At 35.8% G+C, this 17,215-nt stretch overlaps 3 protein-coding genes and 1 long non-coding RNA gene across 4 annotated transcripts; 2 read left to right on the forward strand and 2 right to left on the reverse strand.

Annotated features, from left to right (window-relative positions):
* The first annotated feature begins 1,816 nt into the window (after positions 1–1,816).
* On the forward strand, positions 1,817–6,174 carry LOC110853989 (elongation of very long chain fatty acids protein 6). The gene is made up of 7 exons (XM_022102373.2): positions 1,817–2,404; positions 4,110–4,435; positions 4,526–4,645; positions 4,888–4,904; positions 5,001–5,102; positions 5,179–5,240; positions 5,458–6,174. Exons 1-7 carry the CDS (start codon positions 2,384–2,386, stop codon positions 5,818–5,820), a joined length of 1,011 nt encoding a protein of 336 aa, XP_021958065.1. The 5' UTR covers positions 1,817–2,383; the 3' UTR covers positions 5,821–6,174.
* Positions 6,175–6,295: 121 nt separating this feature from the next.
* On the reverse strand, positions 6,296–6,913 carry LOC118436602. Its single transcript, XM_035855037.1, has 3 exons — positions 6,830–6,913; positions 6,567–6,752; positions 6,296–6,505 (listed from the first exon to the last, which is right to left on the reverse strand). Exons 1-3 carry the CDS (start codon positions 6,869–6,871, stop codon positions 6,311–6,313), a joined length of 423 nt encoding a protein of 140 aa, XP_035710930.1. The 5' UTR covers positions 6,872–6,913; the 3' UTR covers positions 6,296–6,310.
* A 669-nt stretch (positions 6,914–7,582) lies between these two features.
* Positions 7,583–8,612, forward strand: LOC110854385. The gene is made up of 3 exons (XR_002548318.2): positions 7,583–7,685; positions 8,051–8,116; positions 8,176–8,612. It is a non-coding gene; the product is annotated as an uncharacterized LOC110854385 (long non-coding RNA).
* Positions 8,613–15,042: 6,430 nt separating this feature from the next.
* Positions 15,043–16,398, reverse strand: LOC110853900 (protein LURP-one-related 15). Its single transcript, XM_022102252.2, has 2 exons — positions 16,205–16,398; positions 15,043–16,094 (listed from the first exon to the last, which is right to left on the reverse strand). The coding sequence occupies exon 2, from the start codon at positions 16,075–16,077 to the stop codon at positions 15,439–15,441; it is 639 nt and encodes a 212-aa protein (XP_021957944.1). The 5' UTR covers positions 16,078–16,094; positions 16,205–16,398; the 3' UTR covers positions 15,043–15,438.
* Positions 16,399–17,215: the final 817 nt, after the last annotated feature.

Here is a 17,215-nt window from a genome sequence, read left to right on the forward strand (position 1 = left end):
ATCAACCTCGCAAGCTCCCCTCCTAAGTTAAGAGCAGATTAGTAAAATTAGCAAGATCTCAAAAATAACTAACTACGTAGCTTGACGTTGACATTCACGAGTGGACTCCTTTATGGCACAAATGGTCTTTGGAGTGAGAACAATTTAGGTTGTAGAAGAGTAATTACGGAGATTTTACAATGAAATCCACACAATTTTTAATTGTGTACGTAAACTTGTTTCATGAGTAGTAAATCAAATATGTGCATATGAAAGGACTCGGACGTAGTAACATCTTGCTATTGGCTATTGAATCCTGGATAAAAAAGTGGATCTTATTAAACTGGATTTTACGAGTTATTATACAACAACCAAGACTGATTTGTCCCTACATATACTTAAGTTATTCCGAGAATTTCGAGATCATTAACTCATGCAATTCACTGAACTCTCGTGGGATTTCCTTTGAAAAGATCATGTCGATATATTGATTACATATTAAATTAATGCCAAGATTACTTGTAATTTGAATCATAATCATAATTTATGCAAGACTACCTTAAATAGTTCAGGTACTATTTGTAATATGGCAAATCAAATTGTTGGACATGACAGAATCGATCGTGCATCAGATTAATCACCCGAATGTTAACCCAGGACAAGGCGAAGAGGTGATTATTTCAAATTAAAAATTAGTTTTGGGTCGTTTAAGTATTAAATGTAACACTAGCGATGATTTCATACTTCTTTCTTCTTGACGAATGTCCAAAATATCCCATTTCCATGAAAGAAATGCAGCAATAATCAAACTACAAGAATTTAAGGAAAAAGGTCGATTATGTAATTGCATCTTCCTGATACGAGATATGGTAAATCGAAAACATCAAATTGATATATTAATTACATATTAATGCCAAGATTACTTGTAATTTGAAACATAACAATAATTTATGCAAGACTACCTTAAATAGTTCAGGTACTATTTGTAATATGCGAAGTGAAATTTTTTAACAGAACTGGATCGTGCATCTTTTGATACCTTGTTCACATATTCGGATTAATCACCCGAATGGAAGGACAGAGACCAAGAGGTCATTATTTTAAAAAAATTAAGTATTTTGACACGTCTATTACCAGAGATGATTTCATAACTTCTTTCTTGACAAATATCCAAAATACTTGTCTCATCTTCATGATCCTGGATTAAAGAAATACAGGAATAATAATCAACATCCAAGCATTTAAGGAAAGAAAAGTCCAATAATTGCGTCTTCCTCATATGATATAGTAAATCATTGGCATTTGCAAGCATGCAAAATAGGTAGATAACTACCCACACCAAATGCCATGTCCATACATATACATAACGCAATGCAAATAATTGCCAACTCTTGTTCAGAATAATTTGATAATTAATACTTTTAATCTGAACCTATCACTCCTCCCTGATCATTTTTTACGATTTCATCAACAAAGAATAAATAAGTAACTAGAACAAACGTCACGTGTTATCAAATCTTTAACTTAACTTGGGCATACGTATAGACAAAAAATACATACTAATTATCCTCTCATCCCTTCCATGCCTCCGTTTCGTGCACATAGTTTGAAAGTGAATTTATGTAAATAAAACTATGCATTTATTTATTTATTTTTCCATTTAACACGAATGGATATTCAGAGGTAATAAAAACAGAAAGATGTTTATATACATATTTACTTTGTAATGGATATTTTAGCACAATTAAATCACCCCAAGCCAAGCCAAGAAGTGGTCCAACGAAGCATAAATACATCTGACCAGTCAAGTGCTCACTAACAAAAGACTTATCCATTGTTGACCACCATAAATAAAACGCACGCCTTGGGAAGGATGCCGACTGACTCCAACTCATCCACCTAACTTTATCAATGTTTCAGTCTGGCTTGTCATCGCGGTAAGGAATGACCACGAAGCAGAGTGAGCTTGGGGTGACCTAACCTAACCTGTTCAATTGGTCAAAATCCAGTTTTTTCTAGAAATTCAGGGAACTATTAATATGGAAATTTGTGTTAAATAAAATGTGAAGGAAGGAACGACGAAGAAGTTGAGTTTTTGTTCCGAGAAAAGAACATCCGTGTGCCGTCATCATCGGGGAGAAGTTAGTTACAAATCTTGTATTTTGGATCTTGGACTGATCCAGTTTGGTTGGACCATAATTCTGCGAATTCTTGGCCAAATTTTCCCAAATGCAGTGGGCTGGGTTGGTGGATACAGAGTGAGGTTAAGAAAACGGGTTCCAGTGCGAGTGGGGTACGTACATAGGTGGTTATCGTATATAGAGGAGTGATCACTTGTGCTTGGGTGACATTCCTCTTGAAAACTCATACATTGTGCATAGCCGATACTTTTTAACGGGAGGAAATGGATCTTCAGCGTGTAAAGGTAATACCAAAAAATTGTAAGATATTTACTGTCTCCAGTGGAATTGGAAATTTTGACAAGTTTTCAAATTTTTTTGTTACTTAAGCATAATTTGATATTCATTTCGGTACCGTTCCATGAAGATTTTGTTTTGAAAAACTTTAGCAGAATAATCTAAAAAATTGCGTCGTTCATAATACCCGTTCAAAATTCGTTGCATTTTTACAAGTTTCAAAATTCGAATAATTTTCAAGTTTTTAAGCCTAGGATGTAGATAACTGACAAATTTATAAACTTTACTCATACAGGGCTTCATTTTTTTCACGAGGCTACACTTTGTCTTTTTTTGGAACTCAGTCAACTGCAGTAAAACATGAAATAGCGAGAATGGTCCAAATACCTAAATAATTTTGTTATAAAATCACACTGCAGAATCACTGACTCACTGACCCAAGAATTAAGTATCATTGAACATTTCAGCAAAGAAATAGATACGTATTGACGGTTTGGCTATATGTTTACAGTCCAAATCGTCATTATTGATCCCAATCTCTCCGCTGATCTGTGTTGCAGTCAAAACCTGTCTTAATTAAACAATTAATAAATATAGGCTTGATTCAGTCTACGGTACCCTTGACTTTTGGCGAGCATTTGTGAATATGTACATCGCGTGGATATCGCGAGTAAGGTCGTTTGAAATTAAAGAACCCACAGGCTCAGTCAGGTGGAAACCGTTTAGCCTTTGAATTCACATTACTCACTCGCAAATTTATAATAACCTTGGTTTAATTGAAGCAGATTGAGTAATAAAAAAATGCTTTTGGTTTAAATTTACAAGTAGGTACGAACATACGTACTTCATCGAAGAGTATACTTTTCGAGGTACATAATATCTTTAAATCCTGCATTTTGCGATGGTTGTCTCGAATATTTATGATTCGTTACAGGTATCACATTAAAAATGTTGAAATTTGCTACATACATCATAATTATTGAAATTAATTTTTAAAGTCGTCAAAATTTAAGTTTGGAACTTAAGTTTCCGGGAACTATACATAAATACTGTATGTACTTTTAGCATGCAAAAACCTGTAAGGAAAATGCACATGTAAATGTTTAGAGTCACGCAAGAGCAGCTAATTATTATAAAAATAGTGAATTTCATCACTTTAGGCATCTCCTTCATGGTTCCTTGATCCAGAATGGGACTTGTTCACTCACTAATACATGACCGGATTCATTCATTTGTAGGATGAAAAATGAGACAAAACTGTTTTTTATTGCAAAAAGGTGTGAAATGAGACTGTGTGATTTTTTGCAAATTAGCAACATTATTTTGCACGTGTGGCATCCGTACATCCAAAAATATACACTTTATAATTAATGAGTATATGCTATGTATAAGTTGCGGTTATCAATAAATTATTGTTTGCTTTTGTTATGTACCTTAAATTTTTAACTGTCACAAAAACCAACAAATCATTTAATTAAGTTAATTATCTACTTAAATTACATTAATTGATATAACTTAGCTGCAATCAATTTAACGAGGATTTAATTTAACTTAAAGATCACGAAATTTAAGCTAATAATTGGTTAAAAGTTTGAAATTATTTCAAAATTGGTCTAATAATTTCCCTTCTTTGTCAATAAATTAAGTGCTTTTAAGCTCATTTTGTTGTAAACTTTGCAATTTAACTTTGCAATTTACAAACTATTCTTACAGATGAAAGGATCCGTCAACGCGAGCCGAGCCGCGGAACCCCCTTCGCTACTAAAAGGTCTGCTAAATTTCGACCGTCACGAACAGCACGAGTGGTTTTTAGAGAACTGGACGATAGCATTTTACTTTGTCGTGGCGTACGTCGTTTTTATCTATATCGGACAAGAATTTATGAAAAACCGGAAACCAATGGACCTTAAGAAACCAATAATTTTGTGGAATACACTCCTCGCCATTTTCTCCATTGCGGCATGCATCCAAATCCTTCCCGAGTTTTATCAGATTCTTCAGGGCGAGAATGGATTTCATAAATCGGTTTGTGCATCCTGGTAAGAATTTACGTATATTTTTGGCATTTAACTTATTTTACATGATAAAATTATATTATTACACTTATTGGAATTATGCATATTTTTTAGTCAGGAAGTCAGTGACCAAGGATTGTACTGGGGGTGGTTATTTACCCTGTCGAAAATTGTCGAATTGGGCGACACCGTATTTCTCATTCTTCGCAAGAGAAAGCTTATCTTCCTCCATTGGTGAGTATACATAACTTTAAAAATGAAAGTGAAATCGATGCCGTGCTGCTAATTGGAAAATTGCTGCACTTAGCTTTAACCCTGATTAAGTAACTTATCACTTCCCAAAATACCATGCAAATATGCATGTTGGCACGTTCAGTTGAATTTAAATGTCTGCCAAAATGGGTCACGCCCTTACAATGTTTACAAATAATATGCACTAATTTTCTCACACGTTTTCTAATATTTTTTTCTTACAGGTACCACCACATCACGGGTATGTGCATCCTTACATAATAAATGCGTGCATAACTGCATATTTATATTTCTCTTCTTATAAATATATACATGTATAATTATGTTATTATTACAGTCTTGTTATACTGCTGGTATGTATATCCTGCCCAAATAAGTACGGCTCGGTGGTTCATCTGCGTCAATTTTTCCATCCATGCAATGATGTACACGTACTATTGTAAGTAAAATAAGCAATTAAGGGTCCCTGTAACCTCCCATTTGTTCTAAGAATTGCCTCTTTTTGTTTGTTACAGTAATTCGCTCCTTGTCCATCAGAATACCAAAGAAGATTGCGATGACCATTACGTCCTTGCAGGTAAAAAAGATGTCATAATTGACGACAGTGGCCGCGGAAGGAGGGACAATGTCCCCACGGTTGTTCGATGTCCCCATCATCTCCCCATGTTATATAAACCCCTCCCTCCCCTATCCCACAATGTTAATGACCCCACAGCTTCCGCGGCCACTTTTATCTCATCACCATTTTATGCATAAAAGTGACCTCAAAAATTTAACACCTGCTTTGTTTACAGCTGAGCCAAATGGTCATCGGCGTCGTCGTCAATGTTTACGCGTACGTCATGAAACTTGGCGGTGTGGATTGCGACGTGTCATTTTATCACCTGAATTTTGGGCTGATTATGTATGCTTCTTACTTTTTCCTCTTTGCACACTTTTTCCACACTGCATACCTTCAAAAGGAGGGGGCCGACAGACTGAGATTGAAGAGGAGTAATAATAATACCACAAATAGTAGTAAAACTAGTAATGAAATTAGCACTAATAATAATAATAGTACGACGATGATTGTAAATTTGAAACAGTGTTCAGATGTTAATGCCAACTTTTTTAGTGAAACGCATCCAACCAAAAGGACGGTGAAAGTAGTTTACTAAAAAATCGGTATGCTTTTTTTGAAGAGCTTTTCAGTAAAATTTTAAATTTGTTACTTCTTATTGATTAGCGTGCAAATCTACATACTTACAATTACAATTATGCAATGTGAGGCATTTAGAGTAAAAAAAGAGAGATAAATTGTTGCAGTGAATGATAAATAATGCAGCATGCCACGCCGTATTGTATACTAATTTGTTTGTTAGCAATTGTTTGCTAGGATTTTTTGGAGACTGTGTACATACATTTGTTTTGTGTAAAATACAATATAAACTAGAAAAACAATGAAAAAGTTCAAAAACTGAGTAATAATAACACGTGTTATAAAATGTAATAAAATACAGATTAACTTGTAATTCGACGGTTTAATCGCAAGTCACAATTCATGTTGAAAAAGTGCATATACATACTTTTCATACCATTTCAGCCAGTTATTACAGGTACAAATGTATCATTCAAAGTTCAGAATGTGCTAAATTTCGAGCAGGTTGCTTAAGTGAAATTCTTGACGACAATCATGGCGCCCATCAGCGCGGCTCGCAGGGCTGCAAAGATCGCACTGATCGCCATCCAGGACAATGCAAATTGAAAAATCCCTGAAGGAACTGCTGTCTGTAGAAGAATTCCGAATGGACCGAGGACAATGAGACCGATGAAGAAGAGGACCACGTTGGTCAAAGTTCGGACCTGAAAATAATAAAAAAACATGTGCATAATGCTGACATCACTCATTTTACGACGGGCTCACAAGATAGATTGAAGTCGGAGGGTCCACACGGTACTCTTTTTGGTCCAAGACGGGAAGAAATAGCAGAGTTAAGCAGACCAAAGCAAAATGCATCATTGGAAACATGACGCCTACAATGTTGACGGCCAGCCACCAAACTACATTGACCGCGAGGGACCCAAGTAGGGTCAATTTGACTTCGTGCATCTGGAAGAGAAAAGTTATCTGGTGTATATATGTAATTTTAGTAAGTGATCATTTCTATATGAAGACATCTCTCTTACAACGGCACGATTGACTTCGGTGCTTTCAGGAAAGTTGTCCATTTTGTAAACAAAAAATCTTTATTGGTGTTTCTTGACTTGAATAAAATTATGATATGCTTTTGGAATTTGAAAAGGACTAAAGAAATTATTCATGTACGTTTACGTAAAGGGGAGTGGTTGCCTTGGAGTTTATTTGAATATTATGAGTACTCATCTCATGGTCACTCTTGCCGTTCTATGTATGACGAATGCAAATCGTATGAATAATTATAGCTGATGATACAAAAGGATTATTTATAAGCAGAAATATTTTACACCATTGGCGTCATTCTGCACCGACTTTCCCATGCAAAACTATTGGTCTCAATTTGACTCAAACTACTGGCACGCTAACTCGAAGTACACCCATCAATTTAATGTCATCATTTTGCATCGATTTAATTTCGAGGATTCAGGAGGTCTCAATTTTAAAATATTTTTATTTTTTAGCCGTAAAAAAACTTGTTATTAATGACTAGCTTAAATATTGAGGGTGCATGAATTAATTAAAAATTTAAAGTGAATACCGAACTACATATTTTAAACTACTAACACACAGTTTAACTTAACGAGCGATTAATTAATTAGTAATCAAAATTAACGTATGCATACATTGTTATTCATATGCTTCCCTGGCTGGATGTACATACTAATATGTATCAAGCAATTTCATGCTATTCATTACTAGCTGGTAGAAGTAGCTTGAAAAATGGATGGTTTGGATGTATGAAAGTACATAGCAAAATACACATAGCAAAATTTAATAGGACACCGATATGTTAAAATAGTCTCAATTGGTGCTGTAACACGTATTTCGGGAGTACACTATACCGCAGTAAGTTGTAATAAATTTATTGATTGGCATAAATATTTCCATTGTTCTGTGAAATACGTAATGTAAAGAAAATTAGACCCATTAACTGCAGTAGTTAATTTAACAAAGACTTAGAAAATTTTGAATGGCACGCGACACTGCTCTTTATTCCGAAAACAATGCGTTATTTTCGTACGTGGAACATTGAGCATTCAAGTGTGAATCTGAATTGAGAGCTCTGGACTTATACTTTTATGCAACGCTAATAAATTTACTGAGAACATCTTTTCAAATTGATTGTAGTTTTTTTCAACCAAAAACGTATATTTTTCCCCAGCATTACTTGATCTTTATTTAGTATTTGATAAAATTGAAATTTTTTTTAGATGAGGCCGGTATGGATTTTCGTAGCAATATTGATCTCCGTTCAGTTAGATTTCATAGTGACAATGGTAAGCATACATGGGCAGTAATAATCTCAAAAGACTTGTCTAACTTTCACGTTTTATAGGAACCTGAACTCCAGAAATTCAGGAATTTGGTGAATAGTTGTACAAAAAAGTGCAAGGAAAAGAAATGCCATCATCCGGGTGGCGTACTTGTTAGCGATCGGGGGTGCGACGGTTACTGTGAGGGCAAAGTGGACAAATATAGAGATGATTGGGAGAAGAACGTCTGCAAGGATTAAAATTGTGAATTAGTTTTGTTAGAAGGGATATTATTTTATTTACGTATATTCCTTTAAATAATATTAAGCAGATTCATATAAACTGACATTTGTGTCGATATGTTCCTCTGACACAACTATTGTTGTTGTTGTTGTTAATCCTTTATTCACGTGTCAACAGAGATCAATTCAACTAATCTGGAACCATGCACATATGTATTTATAAGAGACGAAAATTACGAAATATATGAAGAGTAAATGAAATAAATGTATTGAATACTGAATGCGACCGGGGGATGGAATAAATAATTGGCGAATCTAAGGACAATAATTACTCCTTCATATCCTTGCATTTAGGATTAGTACAAACATATTGTACATAATCTGACCCCTGGTTTAGCTTGCGGCGTATCGAGGCGTCAGCCTAAGAAGAATAGAATAGAATATTGGCTGCTTTCTTTATAAAACTGAAAACAATAGATTAGGTGAATATTCCACCCAGCGACCAATGTTGTCTGCATAAAACGCCACGTCGGTTTAGCGTACAATTCTTTGTCTTCTCAACTTGTATTTACAATAGGTCTCAGTCTCCATCCAAGCCTTTATTACCGCAGGCACGTTGATACCTTTCTGAAAAAATCTTTAATATTTTTTCAATATATTCAAACCCCCAAATTCACAAAAATCTCAACGTCACCACAAAATGCGTTATTTCATTCTTCTGATCCTTATTAGTCCCACCGTCTCCCCGATAAAAAGTTGCGAAAAATCTCCTATTGTCAAACTTTTAAAGAATTGGGAACCCTTAAACGTAATAGCATCGTTCGATGAAGACCTTTACTTTAACCGTTTGGAGTGGAAAGAGAAAGACTGTGACCGATTCCTTATGGATAAATACGAAGATGAACTGATCAATTTGGCCAAGAGTGGACATGAAGTGACTGTTTACATAAATACTACTCGTCATGATAAAAAGCTTCTTCAACAACCTGGCTTGAAAAATTCGGCAGCCATCCTGTACCCCAGACCTTCATCTGTCTATTATGGACTGGATAAATTTATTTGGGATTTTCGTGAACGACTTATAACCAATCGACTGGATCCAACTTACGTCTTCATTTATTTAGAGGAAATTCCAGGTGAATTTCGAGATTTTCTGCGGAATGTCGGAATACATCTTTGGAGCGTGACATCGATAATACTCATCGTAAAAGACAACGAAGTTTTCATGGCATGCTTGGTTTGTGATTTTGAGTATGACAAATTTTTCATCCCTCTTCCATCGTCACTAGGTATTCATCGTTTGCTTAAATTCCCAATACTCGCTCATTTGAATAATAGCTTGCTGAAAAAAGTTTTGCATCGTTGGGGTAATTTTGGTAATTAAAAGCTTTACAAAAGGCGTTAGGACATGGTTTTGACGAATTCATACTTTAATTGCGGGATGGTTTTTAGTCGTAGAGATTTCTAACTTGTTTTATGTGAAAGCCCATGTGTCAAACTATAGGTAAGCATATCTGGCTTCCGATTTTGTGTACTCTGCGAAATGAGGCAAGGTCAAATGTGGAGAGGTGTCCTTTTTTAGTTTTCCAAACCAGTGTTCTTATAAAATGGCGTTGAACTAAATATTTTTTTCTTAGGTCCTGATGCAAAAATCGTCTTTGCGACTATTTTTAAGGGACTTAGCATGCTTTTCACTATATAAAACCACGTTTGCCTTATGCGTATCTTTTAAGTCCGTTTTGCAGTCTAATTTCATACTTGTCTTAATGGAATGCGCTCTTTAACGCAACTCTTCCACTTTTAAGGCCCCCACATTTTACGAATTTGATGCTAAAAATCCCTAACGTGGTTTTTATCCAAGGTACATATAGTATATTGCACTTGAAGTACTTTTGACAAAATTTTGATAAGTGGTTATACCCCACGGACTGAGTTTTCATCAGACCTTATAAAATTTTTGGAAAAGTTCCCGTCGTTTTCGATGTCGAACTTCAGAAATAATTTAACTAACCAAAACGCAATAATTTTATTATTTTGTCACTTGTACCTTGTAGATAAAATAGTTCTGCAGTAGGGGACACAAAAAGATTAGTAAAATTTATTTTCTACAAAATTTGACCATTAATTTTCCAAATAAGTTCACGAGTTTTTTAGGATTCCGCGACAGCTGATTAGCTAGGGTCGTTCTCCAAAACTGTTTACACAAAATCTTCACTGTTTAATTTAATATTATTTGGGACACTTAGAGCTTTGCCCTCAATCTTCATTTGACCTAGTGGGTCCGCGTTCAAGGTCAGCAGGTCAATTTTCCTGTGCACGGTCCAATTTATCAATTTTCATGAAAAAGTATCAGCGACGATGGAGGCCCAACATTATGTAATTCATGTAGATTCTTTTATTATTACATGCAATGATTATCTAGGGTTGTAATATTAACAATCATTCACCTCTGACCTCTTAGGTTATCATGCTATATGAGTAATTCAGTTTGGAAAGTGTTTTTTTGGCTCCTTCCAACTCTGGGGGCACTGGAGGGGACATTTATAAAGCTATCGGCCTAAAATTTTAAATATATCTTTTTGAGAGTATTATCTTACAACTGACCAAAAATCAGTTCAAAATTCAACTCCCCGCCAGAGATATTCACCCGCGAATTCGTCAAAACCATGTCCTAACGCCTTTTGTAATTCCATTTGAGCGAGTCCTCAATGTACTGTGTGCACAATGCTGAAAACTTTAGAATACATAAAGAATGAACTATTTCAGAAGGACGTACAGAGATAGCCCTCTCAACTATGTGGGAAGAAAAGCACCAAAACTTTCAAGGTGACGTTATTAATCCTAGCTTTTGGATACATGACTTGGACAAGCTCGACTCAGACCTTTGCTCCAACATAACTTGGCTTTCAACTGTAAATTTGGACGCGTGGTCTTGGGGGCTGGAAGATAATAAAAATAATCGCGATCTCATGGCCGTGCCACCATATGAGATCTGCATGCATTTTCTTTTTCGAAAACGACACCGTACTTATAACATATGGAAGAAGAAATATGTGAATATAAAAATCATTGCGGAGATAACTTACGATAACGTCGTAGACACCGACTTTGCACAAACACTTGACTTTAAATTCACTGTCCTCCCCCACGGCTCGGTCACTTACAAATACACCGGAAAAGTCTTTTATCCACGCATAAATGAAATTATCGGTCCTGCCGGTATGTTTGCCCCCTTTGACTTGATCACTTGGCTTTGCATCGTTGCTTCCGGTATTTGCTCCACTTTGGTCATGAAATTTCTTATCCAACTTACCCACTTGGATCAATATCTTGGCACGCGAATTCTATTTTTTCACATTTGCTTATTCCTAAACCAAACCGGAGATTCAAGTGTGCGTCGGCTTTTCCGTCCTTTTTGGTCTTTTGCACCTTACATTGCCATGACCTATTTCATCACCTTGTTTCTTAATAATCTTTATGGTGGAGAGTTGTACTCTTCCTTGTCAATTACACCGAATCCTAACAATATTCACGACATGAATGAACTTATTGCTGCCGGAATTCCATTGTTATCCACGGCAGAAGATGGACACGAACTTGAAATAGAACTTCGAGTCCGAGCTGGTTGGCACAATGGCACGGAAAATGCAGCAAAAGCAATCTTAAATCATGTAATCTATCCAAAATTTGAGACTTTTAATTCGTCCACAATTTTCATTACGGGAATTATTAACAATTCCCCTGTTGAGTTAAAGAACGGGACGAATTTCACTGTGCCACCAGTATTCGCAATTATAGGCAGAGAACCAACTGTAAAATATTACACGCGCATTATAAAAGAATTGACAAAAAAGTTGGATTTTGACTTTGACCTGGGATTGGAAATTGTGGCGAAAAAATTCGTTCATATAACGCGCAATTTTGCTGCACCAATTTTGTCGAAAACGATTAGCTATCTGGACCAGTCTGGACTTTTGAATTATTGGAAAAAGAATACGGACAAGTATGAGAACATTGCTAGGTTTCGGGGCTTGGTTAAAGATAAAGATTTCATTAGAAATTATGAAATCCCGATAGACGTGATTAATGCGAATTATAGATTTATTCACACCCCGGATGTAAAGGAGAAGCCGAAACTGGTAGAATTTTCTCCGGTAAAATTGTGGTCACTTTGCTATCCTTTACTCGGCTGTGTAGGCTTTGTCCTTTTGGCATGCATCTTGTTTATTTGGGAATTGAGAGGAGAAGAGCTGAGACAGATTCGAGTTCGTAGGCGTCTCAAGAAATTAGCTCGAAAGGCAGCAAGGGCTGAAGCTAAGGAGGGTAAAAATGACATTGAAATGAAAGAGTTTTACCGTAATAAAGCCCCTCAGACGGAAACTATGAGGATTCAGGAAACGAGGTTTATCAACGTGAAACCGGCGGAGAAAGTAGAGCAGCAGGAAGGCGATGACATGTCAGAGAAAGTGAAAGAAGCTCGTTGGGACGATTTTGAGTTGATTTTGAGCATTGATGAAGGATTTGATGAGAACGTTTTGTCTTGGCTGGCGGACCAGTTTCAATTAATGCGTAGAGAGGACCCTGAAAGGGCGGAGGGCTTGTTGGAGGGTTATCAGAGGGTGGTAATGCAGGGGGAGGCTGAGAGGAGAGAGAGAAAGGAGGTCGACGGGACAGAGGAGACTGAGGAAACAATGGTCATAGATTGGAGACAGAAGAGTGAAAGTAGCAGGGAACTTTCTTCTCCTAAAGCGGGCCTTTCCTCTGGGGTCGAGTACCCCGTGATGGACATGGCTTGGGACATGGCGTCCTCCTCGGAAAGCGAATAAATATTGGAGATGAAGGCAAATAGTAAAAAATTTTCAAGCTTCTTATCTTTGCCTACTTCATGCATATAACTCAATGCAATTTAGGTGAAATTAAGCACCAATATTCATTTATAAATGAATGAATATAACCAGGCGTACAACCTTATAATGCACAGCTTATGTAAATGCTTTATACAGTGTAATTTAAACATGTATATAGTAATGAACCCTGTATAAAATTAATTGTGTTTAGTTTAAACTCTTCAAATATATAAAAATTAATTAGTGTGTTGCATTAACAATGGTGCGTGAAAATAATTCAGTGAATCTCGCTTTTTAAAATAAATAAATGACATTACACAAAAACCAATATGATTGAAATTATTATAATGATTTTGTGTTGTTCAAAACATCAGCTCCTTAATTACCTGCTTATTATGTAGTTCCATCCCGAGTCAATTTGACTTCGTGCACATGGATAATAAAAATTATCCGGTGTATGTCATTTTAATTCGAAATACAGTACAAAACTGGATCTAGATTTTCCCATGTACCCCATGCAAAACTTTTAGTCTCATTTTGACTCAAACTAATTTGCACGTCAACTTCGTCTCATTACAGAAGTAAATGAATAAAAAGAATTTAAGTCCTACTTTTACTATGTACAAAATAAGCGAATTTTATGCACTCATCATTTTGCATTGATTTAATTTCGAGGATTCAGGAGGCCTCGATTGTCGATTACATTTATCTTTTAGCCAAAAACAAGTAATTTATTATTAAGGATTAGTTTGAATATTGAGGGCGCAATGATTTAATTTAATGTTTGAAGTGCGTAAAAACTATTTTAAACTAGTCACACAGTATATCTTGGCGAGCCATTAATTGTAATGGCAATTAACATTGTTCTCTATATGCTTCCCTGGTTGGATGTACATATGTGTACATACATAGTAAAATCTAATAAAATACCGAGCTGTTAAAAATTATAGCTTATGGTTAGTTCCAATTGATGTGGTAAGTCAAATTTCCAGAATACAATATCCGGAAGTTTTAAAAAGCTTATTGATTGACATAAATTTTTCTCATTGTTCTGTCAAATTCGTAATGTATAAGAAAATTATACCCATTAACTACAGTAATTAATGTAACAAAGGCTTGAAAAATGCAAAATGACACGCTAATCTAAATGCGATCACATTGAGCATTGAAGTGTGAATCTAAATTGAGAGCTATGAACTATTTCAACACTTTTATGCAACTCTCGAAAAATTACTGACAACATCTTTTCAAATAAATTGCAGTTTTTTAACCGAAAAGGTATAATTTTCGCCTGCATTACTCGAAATTCAATTTATTTCGAATTTGATAAAATTGAAAATGTTTTTAGATGAGGCCATCATGGATTTTCGTGGCAATATTGATCACCGTTCAGTTAGATTTCATAGTGACAATTGTAAGCATACATATTCAGTAATATATAATCTCAACAAATGTGTCTAACGTTATAGTTTACTTTTTATAGAAGCCTGAAACTCATGAATATATGAATGGAGTGACTAGCTGTACAAAAAGGTGCAAGGAAAATAAATGCCATCATCCCGATGGCCTACTTATAGACGACTCGTGCTATGGCTACTGTGAGTTGTATGTGCAAGATTATAGAAGTGATTGGGAAAAGAAGATCTGCAACGGTTAGAATTGTGAAAAAGTTTGATTACAAGTCTTAAGAACGGGGGGGGGGATTTAAGGAATTAAGCCCATAACATAAGCGAATTTGATTCACCCATAAATTGAGTCTCATAAATTTGCATTGATTTAATTTTGGGGAACCAGGAGGTCTCAATTTCACTTTTATGTATCTTTTAGCAGAAAACACTCTATAAATAAATAAATATATATGTATTAGGTGTGTAATGAGTTAATTAAATGTTTGAAGGGCATTCAGAACTACATATTTTAAATTGTTAACACATTACAGCTCGACTAGCGTTTAATTTTAATGACAGCAAGTTTTGGAGGAGTTTATATTTTCAAATTTTATTATAAATAAAATTAATATACAGTGCAACACGATAGTAATAAAATAAATTTGGTACATTCGAGTATTCTAATTTGTCATTCCTTACTAAGGATTTCCTAAATATTGTAACTCACCTGCACAATGACATTCATACATATTTACATACTTATGAAAAAATAATACTGGTCAGTTTGTGCATTATCATAAATAAATAGTGGTATGAGTATATTCATAAAAGAGCTTCGACAAGGTGGTCAAAAAAACTAGAAACAAAATTTAGTCCCCGTCTCTACTGTGCTCATCTAAAGCGATGCACATTATAACAGCTAGCGCGATATCAACCCCAGCAGCAATTTCGACAATATAGTCGTTCACTCCAAACATTAAGGATCGTCCGGTCAAAGGTCTAAATATTTTGGCGATGGGGATCCCTCCATGTTTCGGTTCCCCCAAATAAATTGCGCAACGTTTCTCCCTCCAGTCTCCCTTCAACGTGACGACACGTGGACGCCCAGTGACGACGTCGTTGAAATGTGACACCAGCTTAGCTTTGAGGAAGGTCAGTCTGCTGTTGAACTTGCAAATTTCTCGGTCTGAACCTTCTCCTGCGTATACTCTGAACTTGTCGGTGAAGGAGATGAGCTGTTCTTTCATGTTCAGAACGGGAACGCCCATGTTGTCCCGTAACACCTTCTTGTCCCTCAGGCTGAATACTTTTCCGTGACACTGGAAGTAGACAATTTCGGCGTTGGAGGCATCCGTAATTTTAAAATCGTCGCCCGAAAAGGACCAGAGTTTTTCCCGAAGGCGGAGCTGGACGGTGTGTGGGAGGCAAAATCGGGGCTCGGTGGCGCAAATGGGATCGTTTGATTGTGGGGTTAAGGGTTGTGAAAATGCGGATTGATCTGCCCCCATTGTGTTATGGATTGATTCTGCAAGTAATTATAAAGTATTGCTGCGTTCTTGATTGTCTGATCTGAGGAAATGTATTGCTTTTGGAATTTTCCAATCAGGAATCATAAATCTTATAACCTAAACTCACCACCGAACAATGTGCAAATAGGAAAAAAGTCGCAAATTCTATGTAGAGTAAACAATGTAAATGATATTTTTTAAAAATGCAAACTACGGAAATCTCGGTTTTGATTTTGACTGGATAAAAGATGTGAGACGAGAAATATGCAAATTTGTTGTATCTTGGCTGCTCAATAGTCAACTACAATATGTGTTTTCACAAGTGCTTTGTTTTTATATATGCATGAAGTTATCGCATGCATGGGAGGATGCATGACTAATAAGTAACACATGAAACACAAGCTGCATGTCTAAATAGGTTTCTATGTATGTAACCATCATCCATCACACAGGTAAACCTAGATTACGTACGTACATTTACAAACTTTTTTGCCAATTGTATGTGCCTATGAAATGATGACGTGTGGGAAATGACGGCTATTTAGTAATGACGTAGTACACGATGAGTCATACTACTAGTGTGCTTTTTAGTACTTTAACCTTAAAATAATTGATGATGTTGTGACGTATGCATGCAGTGCATAATCATATAGATAATTTTCAAGAGTTATGTATGTATATTCCATCGGATGTGCGTACGTACATTAGAGATTCAAGTCTTATTTTAGTGCATAAATTGAAAACAGTGATAAGGGTTGGACTGTTAAAACCTCGGTCATATAAATAAATATATATACACATGAATAAATTATCGATGAATACATTGTTTGCTTAGACTCCAGCAACTGAAATAAACTCACGGAAATAGGGTGCATTAATGATTGGATTGAAATGCAAGGTGCGTCATTTGCTATGAAAATTAGACATTTTTGACGTTTCGGCATTTTCTATGACCTTTGGCTTCGTTTACACGGTGGCCAAGTTAATGGTGATTTCTCAAATCCTTGACCCAAACTATGTCTAAAACCGATCTAGAACGATTACCTTCCTAGCAAGCGTGGCATTATGTATTATAATATGAATCTGACGAAGTCACCAAAATCAAGGAATCGATGTTAGCATAAGCCATGCTGCATTT

Source organism: Folsomia candida, unplaced genomic scaffold (assembly GCF_002217175.1).
Source record: "Folsomia candida strain VU population unplaced genomic scaffold, ASM221717v1 Fcan01_Sc009, whole genome shotgun sequence".
Lineage (NCBI taxonomy): Eukaryota > Metazoa > Arthropoda > Collembola > Entomobryomorpha > Isotomidae > Folsomia > Folsomia candida.

What these genes read in the sequence shown, in the direction of transcription:
- LOC110853989 (XM_022102373.2), top strand. Translation starts at nt 2,384, where the DNA reads ATGGATCTTCAGCGTGTAAAG. An exon ending in AAATCGGTTTGTGCATCCTG is followed by an intron (nt 4,436 to 4,525) that starts GTAAGAATTTAC and finishes CATATTTTTTAG; the next exon opens with TCAGGAAGTCAGTGACCAAG. An exon ending in AATGATGTACACGTACTATT is followed by an intron (nt 5,103 to 5,178) that starts GTAAGTAAAATA and finishes TGTTTGTTACAG; the next exon opens with TAATTCGCTCCTTGTCCATC.
- LOC118436602 (XM_035855037.1), bottom strand. Translation starts at nt 6,871, where the DNA reads ATGGACAACTTTCCTGAAAGCACCGAAGTCAATCGTGCCGTT. An exon ending in CCGAAGTCAATCGTGCCGTT is followed by an intron (nt 6,753 to 6,829) that starts GTAAGAGAGATG and finishes TTTCTCTTCCAG; the next exon opens with ATGCACGAAGTCAAATTGAC. An exon ending in CTCCGACTTCAATCTATCTT is followed by an intron (nt 6,506 to 6,566) that starts GTGAGCCCGTCG and finishes TATTATTTTCAG; the next exon opens with GTCCGAACTTTGACCAACGT.
- LOC110853900 (XM_022102252.2), bottom strand. Translation starts at nt 16,077, where the DNA reads ATGGGGGCAGATCAATCCGCATTTTCACAACCCTTAACCCCACAATCA.